We start from the raw sequence: 27,589 nt of genomic DNA, 5'->3' as shown, positions 1-27,589 counted from the left end.
CACTTAGAAGAGAGAGTAATTCAGTTGCAAATTCAGTATACAATCTGATAGGGATTCCATCAGACCCTGGAGCTTTGTTCCAAATGATTTCAGTTTTTTCTCAACACCACTGACACTAATACTGATTCCACTCATCTTTTCGGTGGTATGAGGAAGAATTAAGTTTTTTTTGGCAGTTGTTTATTTTCAATAACATTTGTTTCATCCTCAGACTAAACATATTTTATTTAATATGACCAGTGGGAACACCATTGTCAAGATAATGACAAAATAATATGTCATCAACTGATGATGAACATTTAGTGCTCAAAATAAATCATGCTCTAATTAAGAACTAGGTTTGTCTCTTAAGGGAGATTTCATTCCTCAGAGGTTAAAGAACTTCTTAATTGCTTTACACAACTGTTTCAAGAAATAATAATCTAGCATGTTTCACACCATCCGCTGTTTTCTTTCTTTTCTAATGCATACACAAAGTGTTTACATTATAATCCATTTCTGTAAAACAGCAAATATGTTCTTGCACACAGTATTGGATAAGCTATTAATCGCCCCTTAACTATACTGTCAGTACTTGTGAAGTTTCTAATATTGTATCTGTAGGATTGTTTCAACTTTTTCCTACTTGTTTCAGTGATCAATGAAGTGGTATATTTTAACTGAATATTTTTTGACATCTGACATAATTTTTGCCATTTGTGTGTGCACCAGAAGCTTTATCTATTACTATGTGCAATTAAGAGCAGCTTCACTTCAGAGTTTATTCAAATGTTATCTGCAAATCTTTTACTCTCAGTATTTCACAGCTTTTTGAAATTTTAGGAATTTCATTTTCAGAACACCATAGGATGCTACATAAACAGTCTCTTTATCATGTTAGCTGAATATTGTGCCTTTTGCAGTTTTTAATTAAACTTTTCCAATTTTTCATTCATGGTGTTCGATGATCTGGTATTTTCCTTTTTTTCGTATCCAGAGGTATCTACACCTGTTGAATCATCCACTGAAGAATGCAGACTGGAATTAATGGGCCTGCAGAAATACTGTAACTACAGTATAGAGGTGAAAGGCTACACAAGAATGGGAGATGGCATTCCAAGTAGACCAGTCTTTTGCAGGACACAAGAGGATGGTACGAAATGTGTTAGTACTGTTGCATAATATGGTATGATAGACTGTAATACTCCAATTATAAACACTCAGTTCATGGCAGGCTATAGCCACCAGTCAAAGAAACTGAAGCAACTGGACAGGGCTGATGGAAACACAAATAATTAAAGGCAAATTTTAAAAATGAGAGAAATGAAATTAATAATAATAATGTGTATAGGAAAATAGTACTGACTTTATTTGCTGGAAAATGGAAGTGTATAACACACTGGTACAAAAAAATAAGAAATTTCAAATCTTGGCACTTTTCCTTTACAGATAATTATAACACAGGAGGAAAGTGAAAGCTATGACTGAAAAGAGAATCTCAGTTGGAATAAAGTGTTAACAGTTATTTGGAGACAGAGAGTAGATAACAGAAAGAAAAAAAAATCAAGAGATCACACTGTCTTGGAAGTGAGGACGTATGGTACAAAACTTTAATGATCATAACATGGTTGCAAAGGCTACTCATATATATACCAGGATTTCTGTGCCTGTTAAGTTTATTAGGGAAATAAGATGAATCACAGAAAGTGTTTTGTAAGGTGTAGTAAAGATCAATCCTAATCACAATTTAGAGTCCTTCACTGTTTTGTACCATTGTTTGCTCCATCACAATTGTTCCACTTTTGACAACCAGTACACACACACTTTTGTATCCTAAAACAGTCTGAAATTTACTATCTAGCTTTTTTAAAAAGCTGTATCATCAAAGTAGCCTTTAATATATAACTTCTGCAAAATTTCAGTGCAGTAATGTGTTCATTGTAAATAAATAATATAGTAGTTCTACTACATGTTTATTACCTTAATACCTTATAAATAAAAAAAACTTTTTTTTAAATTTTAAATTCAGTGCATTAGTGTTTGTAAAATGATTCTTTCATATAGTGTTCATTAAAAAAAATTACAATCATTCCATTTGGGACCTGTGGAATGGTACATTAGCTTATTTGTTTGAGTTGTAAATATTTGTCATGTATTATTATTTTTCTGACATGTTCTACATCCTGGAGGACCTCCTCACTACAGATCATTTGGAATGAAAGTAAATCGTATCTAATCTAAACTATCAACAACACACTGATTTACTTCAAAAAATTATATTATTTTGGAAAAATATAATAAATTTAGAATAAGATAAACATATTTCTATTTCAGCACTTAAATTCAGCTGATGTTGTGTGATTTTTCTAATTTTCAGTACCTGATAAGCCTGATGACATCAAGGCACTTGTGGTGAATGCTGAAACATTGTTAATATCTTGGTTAAAGCCAAAATTTCCAAACGGCGTCATCAAAAAATATATTGTATATGTGCGGTCACTGGATGGTGGAACATTGGTAAATATTGCTAACCAACAAGAGGTGACAGGCAATTGTGGGTCATAGTTTTGGAGACAACATCTCAGGAATATATTATTGGGAAAAAACACATAATTTGATTTTAATTGGACACACCAAATTTTTTTCAGAAAATGGGAGAGAGACATTTTCTAGTTTGTTAGTTTCATGCATCATCTTTTGTACACTACAATATTTTATGGAATATAAGGAGTTGGCAAGGAGAAATTTTTTCAGTTCGTTTTCTAATGTAACTTTTATAACATTTGGTAAGTGATCATATGTTTTGGTGGCAACATTTTGCAGCCCTTTTTGCCCGAAAGACAACCTTAATGTGGAGTAACAAATTTCATCTTTCCTTGTGGCATTGTAATTATGTACATCACTGTTGCTTTCGAATCACAGTGGATTTTTTGAAACAAACTTCATGAGAATAAATATCCTGTGAAGCATTAGTCAAAATGCATAAGTGCTTCAATAGGTGTTTACAAGTTGATCATGGCTGAGCACCACATATTACATTATTGAATGAAAATATGAAAAATATGTCAGCTTACTGATTTGTCTCTCCCAAAGATTTGCATTGATTTAAATGGAAATGTGGCAGAATTAAGTTGTTTTAGGAGCTCTAAAATGTGTTTTTTCCAGTTTAAATTCTCATCAATATAGATCCCAAAATTTTTTTGGCATTTTCATCCTAGTTATTATTTCCTCACTGTATTTTACACTTACATTGGTGTAGAACTTCTAGATAGGTGAAACTGAATATGATGTGTCTTTTCGATACTGAGAGTGAGTCCATTCACAGAAAACGACTCTAGTGTAGTTTTAACCCTAGAATAGACGAGGGATGGGAGAGGGGGAAATAACCCACACACACACAAACGAATGGGCTTGGTCTGACAAACCCAACATTTTATATACGTTCCAGAATAAGTAAGACATAAATTTTCAACAGAATTGCCTAAAATACTTCTTTTGCTGTTTATTAGTATTTAAATTTACCATAATTTTCTTTAAAAATAAGACTGAATTTCCTCCAAACTTCTGTAAATCAAATTATAAAGTATTTAAAAACATCCTTGAACACTTAAAAATACTTTTTTTTATATTTGAAATCTCGCAACCTTAACAAGTTCAGAATTTAGGACTGTTACACAGTATTCCACAATATTACACATTTTAATGCAGAGTACAGTCTAATAAAATATAGTTGTCATTCATTATGATACACATGTTACTTATCAGAATTTTCTGCACAATTTTTGCATAACATTACAGAATGGACGGACATAGCCACTTTCTACAACTTTTATAAAAAAATTTTGTTTTTTTGTCATAGTATGAAGGCTTTCACGACCAGATGACATATCTCCTGGTAAACCTTCCGGGATGTAAGGTCGTGGTCCATGAAACAATTCAGCTCCTAACGTTTCGTCCAGAGCTGCACTGAACATCTTCAGAGGGGCGTTTGTCCTCCGGTGAGTCTTGCCGACTGACGGGTCGGACGTCTGAGAGCGACTTATATATCGTAGAAAGTGGGCATGACCAGAGTTACATGTGATATCCAGAGATAATCTTTGTCAGAGATAAAATATTTTATCCGTGACGAGATTACGATCGATAGTTAAGTTTTATCTCTGACAAAGATTATCTCTACATATCACGTGTAACTCTGGTCACGCCCACTTTCTACAATATATAAGTCGCTCTCCGACGTCTGACTTGTCAGTCGGCAAGACTCACCGGAGGAGAAACGCCCCTCTGAAGATGTCCAGCGCAGCTCTGGACAAAATGTTAGGAGCTGAAGAGTTTCATGGACCACGACCTTACATCCCGGAAGGTTTATCAGAAGATTTGTTTTTTTGTCTTTCCATTTATGGGAACAACCACATTTGCGTTCTGGAACAACTTCAGTCTCACTCGTAATCCCACATAGCTGTGCTTCCAGTAGGAAAACGTCCCTTGGAGGATTCTTATGGTTAGCTCTCTGTGCCGCATACAGTTTTATCGGTTCCAAATTCAGTTGCTTGAGAAACAGCCTCTCGAAATATACAAGTCCTGTGTTTGCTTTGTCTTGTACGTATGTATTTATAACAGTAATGTACCAAATGACATAAAACATCCAATGACCAATGTCTTGTCTGCCTTCCATCATTACATTTTTAGCACCTAGCATCAACCACTTCCGCTCCACTCTTTGTTGAGTTATAGACATAATACAGTAATCTTTGGCTTCTTCAGATTACCCGTTTCTTCACCAACTGTACTGTAATATGCATTGAAGACAGCAAAATCACATTTTTTATTTTTATTTGGCACATAGGACACCAATATGAAATTACCACTAAATCTGAATATGGACAAACATATTTCTCTTTTATTTTTGCTCAATGTTCCAACAAGTGTAAGCTTACAATTTGTGAAAAGTTTTTGAGCAAAAGTGTAGCTTGTGAACCAGTTGTCAAGGGCAATATTCCTTCCAGTGTCTTTCATTGGCACTACAAGTCTAAGCACAACATTGCCACCTGTGTTACTAATTTGAAAGAAACCTGCAGGTTGTTGTCCTACATATAATTCAAAATTTTGTACATAGTATGTTCCTGCATCTGCCATGATAAATATTTTGATCCCATACTTTCTGTGTTTTGAAAGAATGTACGTTCTGAAAGAACAAAATCCCCACAGGGATAGTAACATTTCATCCAGTAACATTTCATTCACTGTTATGTATGCACTTGTTCTGTAATGCCTCGTCTAGTTTTTTGTGAATCCCTCCATAATATCACGTACAGGGGCCAACTTACCACTTTCTTACATTCCTCTTTTGTGTGAATATTATCTAATCTAACACATCCAAAAGAAAATGAAGTCTTTTCAGAGACATAAATTCTGTCCCTGTGCCACAAGTGTCCAAAATTCATACAGAAGACCCAGAAATGCCTTTAACTATAATTTTTTTAAGTTTCTGCAGTATTTGGGTCATTTTAATTAAGCGGTTTTACATGATCTATGTAGGTATTTGTGCTCTGTATTATCAAATCAAACAAATTGTCATCAATGAACAGTTTCCAGACTTCAACAATGGCTTCCCCACTTACACTAGGAAATTGGGTAACTATGCTGTGAAATTTGGTATAGACTTCTTGGTTGGCCACATTTTTCAGCCATTTAGTTTGCCCATCTCTTGACAGATAGCAAGGAGAAGATTCACTGGAAGAGGGACTGGAACCACTACACAACTTCATAGAGAGTCTTGATTAGTTTTAGTGATCATACTCGCATATCTGTCAGGAATAATAACATTATCTTCTCTGTCCAGCTGTTTGTCGCTCATTTCACACACTGTGTCATCATCACTTCCTAATAACAACTTTTCAGTTTCTTCCTTACTTAGTGGACACTGTTAAGCCATTTTTAAGCAGTTTAACTGCTCACAGTCAGCATGACAAGGAAAGCTAATATAAATGAATGGGCTGTGTCTATCAGACCCAGAACATGTTCCTTCCCATGTCAACAATAGATTGGCAAACAAAGAGGAATGATGAGACAATTAGTGGTCTTCTCTAGGAACATTAACTTAAAGCTACAATGAATGGCATAGTATTAAATAGTGTACTGGAAATGAAATGAGCATTTGGCATCATTGGCTCGGAGGCCCCTTACGGGGCAGGTCCGGCCGCCATGGTGCAGGTCTTATTACATTCAATGCCACATTGGGCAACCTGCACGCTGGATGAGGATGAAATGATTATGAACACAACACAACATCCAGTCCCTGAGTGGAGAAAATCCCCAACCCAGCTGGGAATCGAACCCAGGCCCCTTAGGATGGCAGTCTGTCACACTGACCATTCAGCTATCGGGGTGAACAATAGTGTACTATTGTGGATATGTTTTTAAAAAAATCCATGTGGGTCTGAGAGATACAGTCCATGTGTTCTAGGGTAAGAACATTATTTATCATTTCTCCCATTGCTATATGTGTGTTTGGACTGATTACAATACCACTCCCAAAGAAAAAACTAATTCTGCTTGTTGTATGTTAGGCAGACAGTCACTGGCGTTTATGAGGAACAATAGCAGATCTAAGATTAAGTCTTGTGGAAGCCCATAAGTACCTTCTCCTCAGACAGAAGAATCTCCCCTGCTTAAATTGGCTGTATTATTAAGTATAACTGTCTGCATTCTTTTAATTACATGTGACATACATTGGTTTTGCTATACCATCACTTACATAAACCTTCAGTTTGTCCAGGAGAATATTATGAGTCACACAGTCAGATGCATTAGATAGGTCACAGAAAATGCCAGCCGGTGATATTTTTTTATTCATTACTTGTAAAATTTGGTGATTGAATGTGCAAATGTCATTCTCAGTTGTGCAATTCTTCAAAAATCCAAATTGTGATTTACTGAGGATATTATTGTTGTTCGGGTGAGATACTATTCTAAAATATGTGACATTCTCAAAAATTTTGGAAAATGATGTGAGTAGAAAATAGGTTTGTAGTTAACTGACACATTTCAAATCTTCTTCTGGACGGGTTTAAGAATGACATATATCAATCTCTCAGGGGAATATATCCTGAGTTATTCGTGTATTACATATTTCAGAGAAGACAGTGCTTATTACATTCTGTTTGGTTCTCTGATGGAATCTCCATCAAATCCAGATGACCATTTATTTGTAGAGAATATATAATTTTCTTCATTTCAGAAGGAGAAGTGGGTGAGACATCTGTATGGTTGAATTTTAAGTAAGTTGCTTGCTCAAAATATTCTTTTCATTTTCCTCTTGGACTTTTTGTCCCTATACTTTTTCCACATTTAAAAATGATTATTAAACATATCTTCTACCTGTAACTGATCATTTGTCGCCCTCCCATTTAAATTAATAGTGATGTTGTCATGTTCAGTGGTTTGTTGTCGTCCTATTGTCAATCTCAATCTCTCTTTATTCATCCGTTAACAATATACATTGTATGGATGTAGTCAATTACAATGTAGTTTCTTATCTGCAGTTTGTTTCAAAAACTTGGATAATATATACAGATATTTTATATCAGTATATATAAATAATATTACTTTTCCATATTCAGATATTTTTCAATGCTATCAATCTATGTGTCAGTAAAAATTGTTTAAGATCTACCTTGAATCTATAAAATTCTTTAATTTTCTTTATTGTAGAAGGCAATGCACTAAAAAGTATTTTGGGCTGGTTGTGTACACTTTTTTGGTAGAGTGCTCCTTTGTGGGTGTCTCTGTGAAAATCATCCCTGTTCCTTGTTTCATGGTTATGAACCTGATTATTTAATGTTAAAAATTCCTGGTGAGTTTTCAGAAAGCATACACATTCATAGATGTGTAAACTAGGAAGAGTCATTATTTTAAATTGTTTTACTACACTCCATATAGCCTTAAAGTCTGTTGTCAGAACTACTGATTGCTGACATAATGTACATATTCCTTGATTTTTAATAACTGTTCTTAGTAATGTTGAATAGTTTTTGTAGTGTGCAACTGCAGGATCTTTACTTCTTCTTGCTGACAAATACAATTACCTTTTCTTTTCGTGTTGTTGTGGTCTTCAATCCAGTGACTGGTTTGATGCAGCTCTCCATGCTACTCTATCCTGTACATGCCTCTTCATCTCTGAATAACTACTGCAACCTACATCCTTCTGAATCTGCAAACTGTATTCAACTCTTGGTCCCTCTAAAATAATTTTTACCCCCCCCTTCCCGCCGCCCCCCCCCCCCATGCTTCCCTCCAGTACTAAATTGGTGATACCTTGATGCCCTCATAATGTGTCCTACCAACAGACCCCTTCTTCTAGTGAGGTTGTGCCACAAATTTGTCTTCTCCCCAATTCTATTCAGTGTCTCCTCATTAGTTATGTGATCTACCCATCTAAGAGTGTGGTTTGAAAAATTCTTGGAATTACCATGAGAGGTCAACGCTAGCGCAACCAGTTGTTCATGTGATATTCATGGGAATATTGCCTGTAAACACGTGCCATGTCAGTGCTCATGGAAGAGAGCTATGGCAGTGACATGGCTCTGTTGTTGTTCCTGTGTAGTGATTTGCGAAGATGGAAAAAAATCAAGATTCAAGCAGTCATTAAGTACTTTGTAAAGAAAGGTATGAAAATTCATGCCAATTTCCAGAATACACTGGCGGACTCTGCTCCTTCATATTCAACTGTTGTCAGGCAGACAAATGAATTTAAATTTGGTCGGGAGAGCTTCGATGATGCTCCATGCATCGTTCAGCCAAGGTGTGTCATTAGTCCAGAAATCATTGCAAAAGTGGACAAAATGGTAATGGAGGATTGCCAATTGAAAGAGTGAGAAATTTCTCACACTTGCCAGATGTCATCTGAAAGGGTACATCACATTTTAACTGACGAATTAGAAATGAAAAAATTACCTGCAAGATAGGTGCTGCAACTCTTGACACACATATGCCATCGTCATGGCAAAATTACATGAACAAAGTTATGAATTGTTGCCATACCCACATTATTCACCTGATATGGCTCCGTCAGATTTCCATCTCTTCCCAAAACTGAAAATTATTCTTGGTGGATAAAGATTCACTTCAAACGAAGAACTGATAGCCGGAGTTGACAACTATTTTGCAGGCCTGGAGGAATTTCATTTTCAAGATGGGATCAAGGCACTGGAACATCATTGGACCAAGTGCATTACTCTACAAGGAGACTAATTGAAAAATATAAAAAAAGTGTCAGTGATGTAAGTACTTATTTTCTATTCTATTCCGAGAACTTTTCAAACCACCCTCATAATCTTCAGCATTCCTCTGTAGCACCACATTTCGAAATCTTCAATTCTCTTCTTATGTAAACTGTTTATCATCCATCTTTCACTTCCAAACATGGCTACAATCCATACAAATACATTCAGAAAGGACTTCCTGATACTTAAATCTAGACTCAACATTAACAAATTTCTCTTCTTCAGAATCGCATTTCTTGCCATTGCCTGTTTACATTTTATATCCTCCCAACTTTTACCATCATCAGTTATTTTGCTGCCCAAATAGCAAACCTCATCTAGTACTTTAAGTGTCTCATTCCCGAATCTAATACCCTCAGCATCGCCTGATTTAAACTGACTACATTCCATTATTATCATTTTGCTTTTGTTGATATTCATTTTATACCCTCCTTTCAAGATGCTGTCCATTCCATTCAACTGCTGTTCCAAGTCCTTTGCTGCCTCTGATAGAATTACAATGTCATCGGTGAACCTCATAATTCCTACTCCAAATTCTTCTATTTTTTCCTTTACTGCGTGCTCAATATACAGATTGAGTAATATCGGGTTAGGCTACAACCCTGTCTCACTCCCTTCTCGACCAGTGCTTCCCTTTCATGCCCCTTGACTCTTGTAACTGCCATCTGGTTTCTCTACAAATTGTAAATAGACTTTCACTCCCTGTACTTTACCCTTGACACCTTTAGAATTTGAAAGAGAGTATTCCAGCCAGTGTTGTCAAAACCTTTCTCTAAGTCTACAAATGCTATAAACATAGGTTTGCCTTTCCTTAACCTGTCTTATAAGATAAGTCGTAGGGTCAGTATTGCCTCACGTATTCCTAAACTTCTCCGGAATCCAAATTGATCTTCCCCTAGTTTGGCTTCTACCAGTTTTCCCATTCTTCTGTAAAGGATTCATGTTAGTATTTTGCAGCTGTAATGTATTAAACTGATAGTTTAGTAATATTCACACCTGTCAGCAGCAATTTTCTTTGGAATTGGAGTGATCATATTCTTCTTGAAGTCTGAAGGTATTTCGCCTGTCATACATCTTGCTCACCAGATGGAAGAGTTTTGTCATGGCTGGATCTCTCAAGGCTATCAGTAGCTCTAACGGAATGTTTTCTACTCCCGGGGCCATATTTCAACTTAGATCTTTCACTGCTTTGACATATTCTTCACACAGTATCATATCTCCTTCTCATCTTCATCTACGTCCTCTTCCATTTTCATAACATTGCTCTCAAGCATGTCTCCTTTGCAAAGACCATCTATATACTCCTTCCACCTTTCTGCTTTCCTTTCTTTATGTAAAACTGGTTTTCTATTTAAGCAATTGATATTCGTACAGGATGTTCTCTTTTCTCCAAAGGTCTCTTTAACTTTCCTGTAGGCAGCATCTATTTTACCCCTAGTGATATGTTTCTACATCCTTACATTTGTCCTCTAGCCATTCCTGCTTAGCCATTTTGCACTTCCTGTTGATCTCATTTTTTAGATATTTGTATTCCTTTTCACCTGCTTCATTTATTGTGTTTTTATATTTTCTCCTTTCATCAACTGAATTCAATATCTCTTAAGTTACCCAAGGATCTCAACAAGCCTTTGTCCTTTTATCTGCTTGATCCCTTGCTGCCTTCACTATTTCATCTTTCAATGCTACCCATTCTTCTTCTACTGTATTCCATTCCCCTTTTCTTGTCAACCATTTCCTAATGCTGCTTCTGAAACTCTCTACAACCACTGGTTCTTCCAGTTTATCCAGGTTCCATCGCCTTAACTTCCTGCCTTTTAGCAGTTCCTTCAGTTTCAATCTGCAGTTCATTGCCAATAAATTGTGGTCAGAATCCACATCTGCCCCTGAAAATGTCTTACAATTGAAAACCTTGTTCCAAAATCTCTTTCTTATCGTGTCCTTGATGTATTTGAAACCTTCTGGTGACTCCAGGTCTCTTTCACATTTACAACCCTCTTTCTTGATTCTTAAACCAAGCGTTAGCCATGATTAAATTAAGCTCTGTGCATAATTCTACCAGGTGGCTCCCTCTTTCATTCCTTCTTCCAGATCATATTCACCTACTACCTTTCCTTCTCTTCCTTTTCATACTATTGAATTCCAGTTCCCCATGACTATTAAATTTTCATCTCCCTTAACTATCTGAATAATTTCTTTTATCTCATCATACATTTCCTCAATCTTCTTCTCATCTCCGGATCTACTTGGCATATAAACTTGTACTATTGTGGTATTCATGTCTATCTCAGCTACAATAATGCATTCACTATGCTGTTCATAGCAGCTAATCCGCATTCCTGTTTTCTTATTCATTATTCAACCTACTCTTGCATTATCCCTGTCTGATTTTGTATTTATAACCCTGTATTCACCTGACCAGAAGTCCTGTTCCTCCTCCCACTGAACTTCCCTAATTCCCACTATATCTAACTTTAATCTATCAATTTCCCTTTTTAAATTTTCTAACCTAGCTGCCCAATTAAGGCATCTGACAGTCCATGCTCCAATGTGTAGAACGCCAGCTTTGTTTCTCCTGATAACGACATCCTCCTGAGTAGTCCCTGCCCAGAGATCCCAATGGGGGACTTTTGCCTCCAGAATATTTTACCTAAGAGGATACCATCATCATTTAACCATTCAGTAGAGCTGCATGCCCTCAGGAAAAGTTACCACTGTAATTTCCCCTTGATTTCAGCTGTTCACAGTATCAGCACTGCAAGGCCATTTTGGTTGATGTTACAAGGCCAAATCGGTCAATGATCAAGACTGTTGTCCCTGAAACTACTGAAAAGGTTGCTGCCCCTCTTCAGGAACCATACATTTGTCTGGCTCTCGACAGATACCCTTCCATTGTGATTGTACCTAGGGTGCGGCTATCTGTATTGCTGAGGCATGCAAGCCTCTCCACCAGCGGCAAGGTCTATGGTTCATAGAGGGTTTCCTTTCATATGATACTTTAATCCTACCAGTGATCCATGGTTTTTACATGACTGTTTAGTGTCCTTTCTGATTAGCTTATGCGGAAACTTATTTTCAAGCACTGATTTGAATGTATCATGGAATAGATTAAATTTTATGTCAGCATTTTGTTCATTATAAATTTCATGTCAGCATTTGGTTCATTATAAATTTCATCCCAGATCATCTCTTGTAAACTATACTTACAAATGTTCATCCTGAAATCATTAATTATTCCAACTGATTTCCACTGAGGAGTATCTATACCACAAGGCATTCCTCATTTATCCTAATGGACTATGCATCATGACAAGAGAGAACATTTGTTACTGGGTGTACTGTTATTCTCTTGTTTTGAGCTTCAGAAAAGAAAGCACTATCAATCTGAGTCCTGTTGTCAGTATCCATCAGTGTTGAAAAATTAATTGTTGAGATCAAATTTTAAGGTCCAAGAAAGGTTTTAGGTGATATTTCCTATCACAGTCCTTTAGAAAATCTACACTGAAATTGCTGCTTGCTGCTGTGTGACATATAGCATAGGAGGGAATCCATATTCTTCATAAGGAGATCAAAATTTCTGAGAAGGGATCTATTACTGTTAGAATTAAAAGTAAACTATTTTTCACCGTTAATTCACAAGCACACACTTTTGTGCACTGATTACTACAATGTTTCAATGTTTCTAAATTTGTGCTCTATCTAAATGTATATAACAACTCTTTTGCACATGTTAACTCTTCATCAGTAAGGTACTGAACTGTAATCTTTTATAGTTAACTTCTCTCACCCTGTTGTTGTGTGGTGCTCAGATAGGTGCTGGCTATCTGTCTTTTCAGAGCTCTCTAAACTATCCAAACAGACAAGAAGCTCAATTAGCTTATGACTCAGTCCTGTAATATTCTGATGAAATAAGGTAACCTTACTTTTCTTTGCATTCTTTACCATTTTGCGGGGTTCTTATGTTATTTGAACTTATTTCACAACAGGGTGCCTGATTTCTGACTCTAACCCCCTCTGGTGCCACTAAGCACAGGGATCTTGCTTTGTGTGATGATGACCTCCCATATATTTTCTGCAGGAAGAGGAGCCAACCTGTCTTTCTCCCCCTTATTCAAGTGTAGCTCATCTATAAAGGAGACCACAAGTAGAACACATTCTTGAGTACTAATCAAATGTTTGGTATCCACACAAGGTTGGAAATGAAGACATCAAAGAAAATCGCAGGCATGCTGCTAGATTTATTATCTGTAGGTTTGATTAACATATGAGTATTACAGAAATGCTCCATAAACTCAAATGGGATTCACAGGTGGGATGATGACCTTCTTTTTGCAAAACACGATTGAGAAAGTTTAGAGAACCAGCATTTGTGGCTGACTCCAGAACAGTTTCTTACATTCACCAGTGTAAATTTTGTGTAAGGACCAGAAAGAAAAGATAAGAGAAATCAGAACTTATATGGAGACATAGAGACACCATTTTTTCTTCACTCCATTTATGAGTGGAACAGGAGAGGAAATAACTGGTCATGGTACAAGATACCCTCATCTGTGCAACATACAATGGGTTATGGAGTATGATGCAGATGTAGCTATAGATATCAAGGTTCTAGTCATTGGGGTTTGATCTTCAGTCCAAAGACTGGTTTGATGCAGCTCTACATGTTAGTCTATTTCATGTAAGTTTTTTCACATCTGTAAAACTAATGCTACCTGCATCCACTGGAATGTGCTTACTGATGTCAAGCTTTGGTCTCCATCTACAGTTTAAAGACCTTCCCCCTCCTCCCCAGAAACACACTTCTTTTCACTTCCAAATTGACTAAATTTGATGTCTCCCCAATTCACTTTAGTATATCTTCATTAGTTATCCAGTTTACCCATCTAATCTTAATCATACTTCTATAAAAATACCATATTTCAAAAATTTCTATTCTCTTCTTATCTGTTTACCATTCATGTTCACATTTATATTCAATTATTCTTCCAACATATACTTTCAGAAATTTAAAAAATGGCTTCGTACACTTAATTTTATTTTATCATTTGTTCAGGTTTCTATCACAGTTGCATACAATTACTTGATTGTGACTAGTTTTCAATGTTAATGTTCATTTTTAAACCATTGCCTGCATTCCAAATATTCATTAGAGTATAATTCCACTGATACGAGACACCTTCATGGATCAGATCTGTATGGTAAATGTGGTATGACCATAATACAGAAGTGGTACATTCAAGAGGCTATGAGGGTGTGCTGAAAATGAATGCCTCCAATTTTTATGTGAAAAGAGTTAAAACTTTGCAGTTAAAACAAACATTATTAACATTCTACATCTTTATTCTTCATGTCTACTCGTTTGCAGTCCTCTGCTGCTAGAGGGCTCTGAATTGTAGCATGTAACATGGCAATGTGCAACATAATATGTCAGTCTATGAGAAACAGCAGGCTATAATCAAGTTTCAATTTCAAAGAGTTCATCCACACATGAAGCACCCCTCTGCTTCACTATGACAATGCCAGACTATATGTGTGTGCTGTGATCCGATTTTCCAAAACTTAAAGAATATCTACAATGACTTTACTTTGATAGTGATGAAACTGTGCAAGCAGAGATAAGTTTATGGCTCTGTCAACAATGTCAAACATTCTACAGTGACAGTATCAACAAACTGGTGTCTCGTTGGGATAAATGTGCTTGTCACCAGAGTGACTATGTTGAGAAAAACAAATGTGTAGACATGAAGAATAAAGATGTAGACTGTTAATAACATTAGTTTTATTTAAAAAGCTTTAAGACTTTTCACATACAATCTTTGGAGGCATTACTTTTCAGCACACCCTGATAGTTCATACTGGAGGTCAGAACTAGAGCTATTTGTATTGTTGAACAGACGATTATTTTGTGAAAAATTTTACACTACAAAAAATAAAGTGTAATCAAAACCAAAATGAGCGTTTGAATCAAAGTTTGCAAATCCAGATTGTTACACCTTCACCACTTGTCCACTGGACTTTCTCATCATAGAACTACAGTTATCAGGACTTAAATGACACACAAACCTTTTATATGAATTTTACTGTTCAACTAGGTATATAAGTTTATAGTTTGTAGCAAAGTTGTGACTGGATGTATGTCCCAAACAACAAAAAATAAAATAAGTGAGCTACTTAACTGTCAAAGTTACAAGCCTAGTACTACTCAAAAGTCATGAACCAGTGCTTCAAACTGCTAGTTCAAAATGTAACCAAAACACAGCAAAGTCAAAAATGGTGGACTAATAAGTAACATAACAAACAGCTTCTCACAAGTAACTGACCTACCCGCCTGTTACTCCATGCTCATAATTAATCAGTCATGTGAGCCTCTGACTCCACCAATAAAACATGTTTGAGATGACTCAAAGAACAGTCATTAGCTGCCTGGTCACCAAAGCTATGATTATATACCTTAACAAAATCTATGCCTCTCATATTGATATTGTCTGCTGAAGGGGATACAAAACAAATTTTCCCAAAACTACAGAGCCTCAAGCTAAAGACAAAACTAGGTGATTCTTTTTCCAATGAAGAACATGTGTTTAAAACTTTATATAAATCTGTGACCCACAATTGCTTTATGACATGCAAAATGTTTTCTTTATTCTCAGAAAAACAATAACTTCAGTTAATATTTTATTGTTATTGCAGATATTTTATCATCATAAAAAGCAACTAACTTGATTAATAATTTGGTAAGAATGTTATTTTTTAAAATGTACATCTTATGTAAAATAAAATTTGAAGTCTTATGAATGTGAGCTATAGATAGCTCACAGAACAAAAGGAAAAACTAGGAAGTTAATAATAAGTAAAATCATGGCTAACAGTGTGTGTGATATGAAGAATTTAAAACATTGGAGACCTGATATGATGGCTCTTAATTAACAAAATGTTTTGTTTTAACTAAATTTCAGTAGCATCTGGTGCCATAATAAAATGAATATCTCTGCAAGCATTGATAAATTCCCTTTTGTTTTTCAAAATTTTTTCCCAATTTGCAAGAAAATTTGATTATTATGTTAGAACATTTTAATCCTTCACAGCTGAGGGAAGAATATGAAATTCCTCCTACACAGACACATTATATTTTGTCTCATCTAATCGCTCACCATCGCTACGAGCTCTGGGTGACTGCAGCGACAGTGGTAGGAGAGAGTGACGCCAGTCTGCATGTAGTACAAATACCAACAGAACAAGTTCCAGCAAGGATTGCATCATTTGGAATCCATATGATGGCAGCCAGAGGAGAACAACTTGCTCTGCCCTGCATCACTGTTGGGCAACCCCATCCTAGTACAATATGGAGTAAGGGGTTAGTAAAATTCATTGCTTACTTCTGTGACTTACATCATAATTTATGAATTTTAATAAAGAAGTTATTTTACTTTTAGGAAAACTTGCATTAAATTTTAAAGAATGGTCAGAACTGATTTCTTTGCTGTGAATCTCTCACAAGTTGTTTCCTTACAGCAGTCTTACAGGTAATAGAATAGTGTGATGAGTTTGAAATGAGGAATACCAAACATTAATTTTTTTAATGAGCTACTGTGGAATTGTATGAAGGTTAGAGAAAAATATTAGCCTGCAGGTAATGTTATAGGGTATGGCTAGAATACACACAGCATAAAAATAATAATAAAATAGTGATTAGAATTGCTGGTCAATAATTATCTCTAGGTGGCAAAAAAATTAGCATTGTTGAGATACACATGTATAAGTACATGACACTAGCCTAGCATTTGGAAGTATTAATTCCTCCTTCAAGGAGGAGTGAGGGATAGGTCAGGAAATGATAAAAACGAAGAGCAGATCACTCAGACTCCAGGATGAGAGGTACCAATTGTATAATGATAATAATAATAATAATAAAACTGACAATGACTGAAGTTATTACATAAACCTAGTGGGTTAATATGAAGATAAAAAATAATGAGGAGGAAGAGTGGTGTGAAGAAAGTAATCTCCAAAGGGAAATTTCACTTGTGTGAAAATAAAACAATAGTCATTACAAGCCATCACCAGTCTTCAACATGTAGACAAAAGTTGATTCAAACACAAATTTTATGATCCACAAATTCTTTTGTCCATCACATAAGAGGAAAGACCAGTAGAAACTGAGACAATTTGAGGATTAGGGAAAGTGTACCATGGGTGCCCATGTTAAGAATGAGAAGGAAATCAGCAATGAAAAGAGTTTCGTACTCCATACTCCCATCTTCCATAATCATTCTAATACTGTCCTATAGTTAACAGTTTCAAAGTGACATCTGCAAATGACTGTGCTTTTATTGATCTCCAAGCACAGTCTATTGTCCAAACATACTTGTATGGGTATCTGTCCCATATCCACTACACATATTTTATGTTCTTCTTAATGCTACCATCATCTATATTAGCATTCCCCACACAGTCTGTTCACTACCAATTCTGTGTCATCTCATTGTCATTGCAGGCTTGTAACACAGAAAGCAAGGAGAGGATGTTATTTGGTGGCCAGTATCCTCTTTCTATAACACAAACTGTATGCATATATTAACTAGGCTCTTTATTCATAAGAACAGAAAATTACTTAACTCAAGATAGTCCACCTCTTGTGGTACAAGCCCTCTGTAATAGACCACATTAATCTCACTGCTGGTGAAGTACAAGTCCACTGTGTACACTACTCTGGTCACTATGTGCTGCCTGCGACTGTCTGCAGCTGCAAGTGATTGGGCTGTGACTGATGTCTCAGTGACTCACTGGATGACAGACTGAAACTGACTGTCCCTCCAGTCTGTGGTGGCGATCCAAATACTGGTGGCCGAGAGGAGGTTGGTGGCGCGTTTCTTGTGAGTCTGCCTTTGGCCTCTATTGATCGTCTCGCAACCTCTTTGCCGACTGGTGTGCTGGTACCAGTTCACACCAGCACAACCAACTATTTCTTTAATTAACTTATGCCTGAAATGAAACCTGTTATCTCCATTTCCACATGGAAAATGATGAGGCAATGAATGAATGAAAAAACATCATGGCAGTCTTGCACTTGTTACCTATTTGGCATTATATTTCCTTATCCTTGCTCTCAAACTTTTTTGACATTACATTGGTAATCAGGTGGAATTTTCCCTGTTTACCTTGATGACACTTTTTCTTCATTGTCCTGACAGTTTAGTGGACCTTGATCCCTGTAATTATCAAAATTTCCATGATAGAGTTCTGCATTTCTTTCTCTATTTTTGTGATGCTTAAGATTTTCTGTTCAGTTAATTCAGTTTGATGAAGTTTAAGATAAATTTCTTCAGTACCAAGGTGCAGCATTAATGCTAACATTTTACACATGAAAATACATAGCTTCAGTACTGAAATGTCTATTAATTCTTTTTCTTTCATGGTGTCCCCTAAATAAATCTTCCTTTTTCAGTATTAGTTGATGAATTCTTTGATTGTACCATCCTGGTGTGAATAAGTAGCTGGCATCAGTAACAATGACTTAACTGCTCAGTGTACATTTTTCAACCAGTGTTTCTTTAAGAATGCAGACAAATGGTCTACAACTTCTAATGTGAAGCTCCTCAAAGGCTTTTCCTGGTTATGCCCAACACAAAACTTGATTTTATTCTTGTCAGACGATTTCCTTGGAAATGAATTCCTGTATTTTTGTACATACAAATAGGACATATGCAGCCAGATAAACTGAATGATAGGAAACAACATGTGTTTAATAGTTGTATACCAGCTTGTTTTTAGTGTGAACAATAAAATCACTTCAGTGAGTGTGTAACAATAATGGCAATTCTTGGATGGAACAATTCATAAAATAAGGGAAAGGCAACTACTCACCTATAGCAGACTGATGCATGGAGCACAGAAAAACATAACAGAAAATATCATTTGCAATAGCTTTTGAGCACTAGTTCTTTTTCCAACAACAGCACGCGCATTCACACCAAAGTCTTGGCCAAAGTATCAGCTACAGTAAACACAGAGAAAGCCCACTGCAAATGTGGCTCAAATGCCGATGACAGTTTTTACAAAGCGGTGTGTCTCTGCACCCAGAAAACCTTCATAAATCATTTTTCCTTTCTTTCAGAATTACTCAGATTTCTTCATGTAACTTCTCCTTATTCTTTTACATTTGCCAGTACACATTTTTGTACTAATTGGTCACATTTCAACCACTTTGCTCTCAAGTGTATTCATTTAACTTGAGCAGATTAGGGCCTTTAGGCCCTCTCTTATGTTGGTCCAGGTTTCGCACATACAGTGCATTTTTAAATCATACAATATTATGAAAAGGAATTTCATAATATTGTTACAGCCCATCCTGGATTTTTGATTGTTGGATTTTTAAATCATAGTTACCCAAGGAAAAAAAAAAACAATAATCTGATTTATGTAATAAAAATTATCTGGATGTATTTATAGAGAACATGAATAAATGATACTGACTATGAACTAATAAAGTTCATACTAGCAGGACTACTATTATTACCACTACTTCTGCTGCTATCACTAAAATACAGTAATAATAATAATAATAATAATAATAACAGTGATAGCAGCAGATACAAAATGTACTTACAGGCATACAAAAGTTGTTTCTCACGTAGAAAGTTCTGAGGGAAAGAACTTTATGTAGGCTGCGCTAACTGAGAGAAGGGTAACAATTGCATGTGGGGACAAGGGTAGACATTATTATTACTTCAATAGATATGTCTTTGTCTTTTGAAGCTGTATATGTTATTCAGTTTTCTAATATAATGTGGGAGGACATTCCAGAGTCTGGCTCTTGCTACTGAAAAGGATTCTTAAGAAAATGGCTGATTGATGTAGTGGGACAGAAAGGATTTTTCTCTGATGAGTTAAGGTCAGTGAAAGTTATGGGAGGAGCGTAAATTGATAAGACTGAAGAAGAGATAAAAGTATGGAAATCTGTTGCACATGTCTGCATATAGCTGCAATAGCTGTTATAAGAGAGTGAAAGTTGATCAAAGAGCAAAGTGCCACACATATATCAAACACAGGTGTTCATCACCAGTTTCAGGTACTGTGAGCTTTCCCTCAGAAAGACCTTTCAGGGTAATGTCAGACTAATCACAATTGGAAATATAAGTGTTTGTACAAGTCCAATTGCAGATAAGCACAACAAATAGACTGTCATAAGTAAAGCTTTTGGCCCTCATCAAAAATAAACGACACACACACACACACACACACACACACACACACACACACACACACATGCACACCCAAATGCAAACGCAACTGACACACACATGACTGCAGTCTCAGGCAACTGTAGCCACACTGTGAGCAGCAGCACCAGCGCATGATGGCAGTGGTGACTGGGTGGGAGTAAGGAGGAAGTTGGGGCAGGGAGGGGGAGGTATAGCAGAGTGGGTGGCGGACAGTGCAGTGCTGCTCAGGAGCACGCAGGGATGAGGTGGAGAGAGCAGCTATGTGCCGGCGAGAGGTTAGATGGAGGGCAGGGGAGAGGTGGGAGCAGAAGGGGGTAGCAGAAAAGGAGGGAAATAAAAAGACTGGGTGCATTAATGGAATGAGGTCTGTATAGTGCTGGAATGTCAACAGGGAGGCAAGATGGATGAGGACAATGACTAACAAAGGTTGAGGCCAAGAGGGTTACGGGAACATAGGATATATTGCAGGGAAAGTTCCCACTTGTGCAATTCAGAAAAGCTGGTGTTGGTGGGAAGGATCCATATGGCACAGGCTGTGAAGCAGTCATTGAAATGAAGGATATCATGTTTGGCTCCATGCTCAGCAATGGGGTGGTCCATTGTTTCTTGGCCACAGTTTGTCAGTGGCCATTCATGAGGACAGATAGCTTGTTGGTTGTCGTGCCCACATAGAATGCAGCACAGTGGTTGCAGCTTAGCTTGTAGATCACATGACTGGTTTCGCAGGTAGCCCTGCCTTTGATAGGATAGGTGATGTTTGTGACCGGACTGAAGTAGGTGGTGGTGGAAGGATGTATGGGGTAGGTCTTGCATCTAGGTCTACTACTGGTGTATGAACCATGAGGTAAGGGGCTGGGAGCAGGGATTGTGTAGGGATGGATGAGTATATTGTGTAGGTTTGGTGGATGGTGGAAAACCACTGTGGGAGGGGCAGGAAGGATAGTGGGCAGGACACTTCTCATTTCAGGGCATGACAAGAGGTAGTTGAAACCCTGGCAGAGAATGTAATTCAGTTGCTCCAGTCCTGGGTGGTTCTGAGTTAAGAGGAGGATGCTCCTCTGTGGCTGGATGCTGGGATTTTGGGAGGTGGTGGGAGACTGGAAAGATAAGGCACAGGATGTTTCTTTTTGTACAAGGTTGGGAGGGTCATTATGGTCTGTGAAGGCAGGAGTGAGACCCATGGTATATTTCAAGAGGACCACTCATCACTGCAGATGCGATGACTACAAGTGGCTAGGCTGTATGGAAGGGACTTCTTGGTATAGAACGGGTGGCAGCTGTCAAAGTGGAGGTATTGCTGGTGGTTAGTAGTTTTGATATGGACAAAGTTAGTCACTGTCCTCACCCATCCAGCCCCCCTGTTACCATTCCACCACTATACAGCCCTCATTCCACCATCACACCCAGTCTTACTACTTCTCTCCTTTTCCATTACCCCCTCCCCCCCCCCCCCCCCCCCCACCTCTCCCCTGCACTCCCTCTAACCTCCCAACTGCACATAGCTGCCCTACACTCCCTCCACTTTGTCCCTGTGTGCTCTAGAGCAGCACTGCACTATCTCCCACCAAACCTCCTATACCTCCCCCCTCCCTGCCCAAGCCTTCTCCTTACCCCCACCCGATCTCATTTTTCTCAGATGCTTGCTCTTGTTGTGTTATGCAGAAAGTTAGTTCACCTGTGACTTAACAATAACAATACTACCTTTCTTTTGGTGTATCAGCTAGCTGGTTTTGAGTTCCTTGCCTCTTGCCCATGAACATTTATTGTGCAGTATGAAATTTCTTCTTCTTCTTCTTCTTCTTCTTTTTTACAATCTTATTGACCAACTAGGATCACATTAAAACTTCAGTTCCTCTTCTTCCTTTGTTGTTGTTTCCTATTTTTCCAGTATTCCCTCATTTTCTCCCCATGAAGTCTCTTCCTTTCTTCTGTCCATGTTGTTCCCAATTTTTTATTTCTTCTGCTTTGAAAGCCTTCCAAATTTAGCATTTTAATTTTAAAACAGTTTCTTTCTGCTATTTCTGATTCTTTGATGTTCTTTCTTCCTAGATCCTTCCTTACTTCTGTAATCCATGCTATTTTCAGTTTCTTCTTCCAGAAATATAGGTGTATTTGTTTTGTTAGTCTATTTCTATCCATTCAGTAGAGGTGTCTGAAAAAGGTTAATCTTCGTTAGGCCATTACTTCATATATTTTCTCTATATTTTTGTAGATCTACTCATTACTTCTTATTTTCCAACGATATGCAGTTTTTATTGGACCCATTATTTTTCTAATAATCCTTCTTTCCAGTACCTCTAATTTGTCCATCTTATAGTTTATCATTAGGCATTCAGATCCATATAAACATTCTGGTCATACCACTGTGGTGTAGTGTTTTAGTTTTGTTTTTCTAGATATACATTTCTTGTTGTAAATATTTTTGGTCAAACCATTTGTTAATTCTTGCATCTATTTCAGGTTTTTCTAGTCCATTCTGTTGTATAGTCTCTCCCAGATATTTAAATTTATTTACTCATTCTATTTTTACCTATTTGTGTTTCTATGAATTTTGGTGCAATGTTTGTATTTGTCATGAATTTTGTTTTTGCAGCTGAAATTTTGAGACCAGTTATGTTTGCTGTTTTTTCCAGAAGGTTTATCTGAATAACTGCTTGTCAGGTTTTCTGAAAGTATTTCAAAAACATCTGCAAAAATGGTTTTTTGAAATCTATAAATGACACTATTATTGGTTTGCTAGTTAACATTCTATGGCGAATTATTGACTTTAAGTTAAAAATCTGTTCTGCACAGGATCTTCCCTTTCAGAAACCACCCTGATATTCTCCCAGTTGTTTGTCTAAAGTATCTACCCCCCTGTTCAGGAGAATTTTTGATAATATTTTGTATGCCACTGGCAGAAGTGACACTTCCAGAATGAGATTTTCACTCTGCAGCAGAGTGTGCGCTGGTTTGAAACTTCCTGGCAGATTAAAACTGTGTGCCAGACCGAGACTTGAACTCAGGACCTTTGCCTTTCGCGGGCAAGTGCTCTGGTCCCGAGTTCGAGTCTCGGTCTGGTACACAGTTTTAATCTGCCAGGAAGTTTCAGAAGTGGCACTTCTCTATAATTATTGACATTTTGTTTGGCTTCCTTTTTATTCACTAGTGGATTAATGCCGTTTTCCATTCAACTGGAATCTTTTCAGTTTTCCAAATGTTCTCAAGAAGCAGTTGTAGGTCCTTTGTGATTTTTGGTTCTGACCACTTCAATAATTCTGCTGTAATGGAGTCTTCACCACTTGCTTTATTGTTTTTGAGTGTTTTGATGGCTTCATTAATTTCTAACTCTGTTGGTGGGAAATCTTCCTCTAGATTTTGAGGTGTCACTGGAAATTCTAATTTATCTGTTGGAACTGGACAATTTAACAGCTTTTCAAAAAAATTTTCTAAAATTTCACACTTTTCTTTGTTATTTAATCCCATTTTGCCATTTTCATCTTTGAAACAAATACTTGGTGCCTGATATCCTGTAAGTATGTATTATAAGTTTGGTTTTACAGTTTATTTGGTTTTACAGTTCAGTATATTTTTTCCAGTTAATTCCTGACTTTTTTTAAATATTTGAATTTGATTTGCAAGCATGTCCTTTCCCTCATGTTTGCTTGTCTTGATTGCTTTTAACATGAGTTCCAAACCGCTCATGCTAGGTTAACAATTTATTTAAGGTTTTTGCATCTATATTGTTGAATGATGGCTGGAAGAACCTGCCTCTCTAAGTCCGCTCTGTTGCAAAATTCCTGAACCACCTGCTGATTTTGTTCCTACTAAAACCATGGTGATCATTCCTGTTCTCTACTTTCTACTTTTCTTCATTCTGAATTATACATTTTTGAAGCTTGTATCTGTTGTTGATTATCTGATCAAGTTTAAGTTATAACACCATGTATTGATACCCAAAAAACTTTTCCTATACTTACAAAGACCTGATCTGTCCCAATTCTTCATTGCAATGCAAACTTGCTATGGAGGAAGAGGAGTTTAGCGTTTAATGTCCCATTGACAACGAGGTCATTAGAGATGGAGCACAAGCTCAGATTAGGGAAGGGTGGGGAAGGAAATCAGCCATGCCCTTTGAAAGGAACCACACTGGCATTTGACTGAAGTGATTTAGGGAAATCATGGAAAACCTAATCTGGATGGCCAGATGTGGGTCTGAACCATTGTCCTCCCACAAAACTTGGTATGTCGCTATGCAAACTCACCAGATTTTATTAACTGCATCAATTAATCCAAAGATTGCTGTGATGGTTGAGGTCCAGGTGCACATAATGTGAGGCACACCCATCTCTCACTGAGCTCCTGTCAATGAGTGTATGACAGTCTGGGATCTTCTTTACTATTAATAAACATTCATTACCAGAAAACTTGAACATTTATTCACTGGTGATATTCTTCATAGACTTATTTAAATTACACCTGAACAGTCCTACATGCAGCCCAATAAGAGAGCATAATATGCTGCACCATCAAGAATGTCTTGCATGTTAATGTGAATAACTGTAGCACTTCTGTAGTTGGTAGTGGTTGGAGTGAGGCTCCAACATAAATATGTTAATGGCCACTTGCTACAGTGGCATGACACTATAGTTACTTTAGAACAATAATGTTCAGTATTTCAATTTTTTTAATAGTTTACAGATATATGAAATGCTGACTTTGCAATTGTTTGCATGCAAATGGAATCTCAATATCTGGTGGGCAAATGTAGTAAATATATCTCACAAGGTACTGCAGTCTTTCACATGATTCCAATTCATTGACACTCTTTCTGCAGTTTGGCACCATGGTGAAATTGAATTGCAGGATCTGTTAGAACATTTTATTTCAGTTTCATAGATGGAATGCATGACGTTTATTTGGTTTTTTGTCATATAACTTTGATGTTGAAAACTTCTGAGACAGTCCATTCCACACTCTAACACATGTTAAAGCACCACCACCAACAAACAACATTATATGCACCTTGACGTTTTTCCACATCAAACACAAATGTGTAGGATTCATAAAAAATGCTTCTGTATGGACACTGATTCACGGCACAGATCCACAGGCTTTAATTTGCCCAAGTGCTGCATCAGGTGAACTTAAACACAATTTCTCATGCCATAGTGGCTATACCCAGAACTTTGAGTTACCTTAAAAACTAAAACGAAGGTTACCACATGTCACAAAATATCACCCTCACATCAACTGCACCAGCTGAAACATTATTACTTTCCAATGTTCTATGTCCACATAATGACCATTAAGATATTACCAATAATAAGTGGATTCATTGGTGGTGAACTATTCTTACTCCACTGAGAAATTTCTTAGTAGAACTAGTTGATACATATGTTATTGAGACACTGCCTGATAAGAAAAGTGAAGCACCCTGAAAGGGATGAGGAAACAAAACGAAGCTTCAAGGGTTGAGAGGGTATGTGTTGTTACTGCAATGATTACAAGTAACTTGGCAGTATGAGCCCACTTATCAGTATCATGCTGCACTCCCACTGGCCTGGACGTATACACTGATTCAGCTGGGAAGGATGTCATACAGCCATTCTGTCCTCTCCTGATGCAAGCTGTTCACCACTGTTGTAGCTGGTCCTAGGGATCCTGGATACTCGCACGGGAGCAAAGTTGATGTCCGAGAGTATCTCACACATTGTATTGGGGACGGTTCTGGTAACGTAGCCAACCGCTTGAGTATCTCAGCATCACACAGATAGTTTGTACAAACATGTGTCGTATGTGATCAAGCATTGTCCTGTTAAAAAAATGACACCACAACAGTGTCACATGAGAGGCAACACATGAGGATGCAGGATGTTTGTGAGACACCGTTGTGCCACCAGAATTCTCTCAGTCACTACCAGCCATGTTCTGGTGGCAAACCCAGTGGCTACCCACACCATGACACCAGAAGTAACACCACTGTTTGTCTCCAAAATATTAGAAGAAAGCTTCCTCTCCCCAGGTTGCCACTATACTTACCTATAATGTTCATCTGGGATAGTGCAGAACTGCACTTCATGGTTGAACACAGTACAACACCATTCATCAGCAGTCCAAGCCTTCTGGTCACATCAGCAAACCAAACACTGTCATTTTGTATTGTGGTTTTGATTCCCTAGTCTAGCTGCTGCTAATCTCCAACTAAAGCTGTGGAATGACTCAGAATGTTGCAGAAAGTCCATTAATTGTTCACACTAGCAGGTGCAGATGTGAAGGGATGATGATATGCTTGGTGCACAATACAGCAACCCTACCTTACAGTGGTCAGATTTTGTTGACTGTAACCTTGGCAATCCCCCCCATGAACCATGGACCTTGCCGTTGGTGGGGAGGCTTGCGTGCCTCAGCGATACAGATAGCCGTACCGTAGGTGCAACCACAACGGAGGGGTATCTGTTGAGAGGCCAGACAAACGTGTGGTTCCTGAAGAGGGGCAGCAGCCTTTTCAGTAGTTGCAAGGGCAACAGTCTGGATGATTGACTGATCTGGCCTTGTAACAATAACCAAAACGGCCTTGCTGTGCTGGTACTGCGAACGGCTGAAAGCAAGGGGAAACTACAGCCGTAATTTTTCCCGAGGGCATGCAGCTTTACTGTATGATTACATGATGATGGCGTCCTCTTGGGTAAAATATTCCGGAGGTAAAATAGTCCCCCATTCGGATCTCCGGGCGGGGACTACTCAAGAGGATGTCGTTAGCAGGAGAAAGAAAACTGGCGTTCTACGGATCGGAGCGTGGAATGTCAGATCCCTTAATCGGGCAGGTAGGTTAGAAAATTTAAAAAGGGAAATGGATGGGTTGAAGTTAGATATAGTGGGAATTAGTGAAGTTCGGTGGCAGGAGGAACAAGACTTCTGGTCAGGTGACTACAGGGTTATAAACACAAAATCAAATAGGGGTAATGCAGGAGTAGGTTTAATAATGAATAGGAAAATAGGAATGCGGGTAAGCTACTACAAACAGCATAGTGAACGCATTATTGTGGCCAAGATAGATACGAAGCCCACATCTACTACAGTAGTACAAGTTTATATGCCAACTAGCTCTGCAGATGACGAAGAAATTGA

General features: G+C 37.5%; 1 protein-coding gene across 1 annotated transcript in view; it reads left to right on the top strand.

Moving 5' to 3' along the window:
• Positions 1–1,035: 1,035 nt before the first annotated feature.
• The window catches only part of LOC124596360 (Down syndrome cell adhesion molecule-like protein 1 homolog), a 68,128-nt gene continuing 41,574 nt past the window's right edge, over positions 1,036–27,589 (top strand). The window contains exons 1-3 of the mRNA XM_047135468.1: positions 1,036–1,143; positions 2,357–2,496; positions 16,343–16,611. Coding sequence (XP_046991424.1) covers positions 1,140–1,143; positions 2,357–2,496; positions 16,343–16,611 — 413 coding nt within the window. The 5' untranslated portion in view covers positions 1,036–1,139. The remainder of the gene's footprint in view (positions 1,144–2,356; positions 2,497–16,342; positions 16,612–27,589) is intronic.

This window comes from Schistocerca americana, chromosome 2 (assembly GCF_021461395.2).
Source record: "Schistocerca americana isolate TAMUIC-IGC-003095 chromosome 2, iqSchAmer2.1, whole genome shotgun sequence".
Taxonomy (NCBI): Eukaryota; Metazoa; Arthropoda; class Insecta; order Orthoptera; family Acrididae; genus Schistocerca; species Schistocerca americana.
Note: the sequence above shows the minus strand (reverse complement) of the source record. Positions and strands in the feature narration are given on the sequence as shown.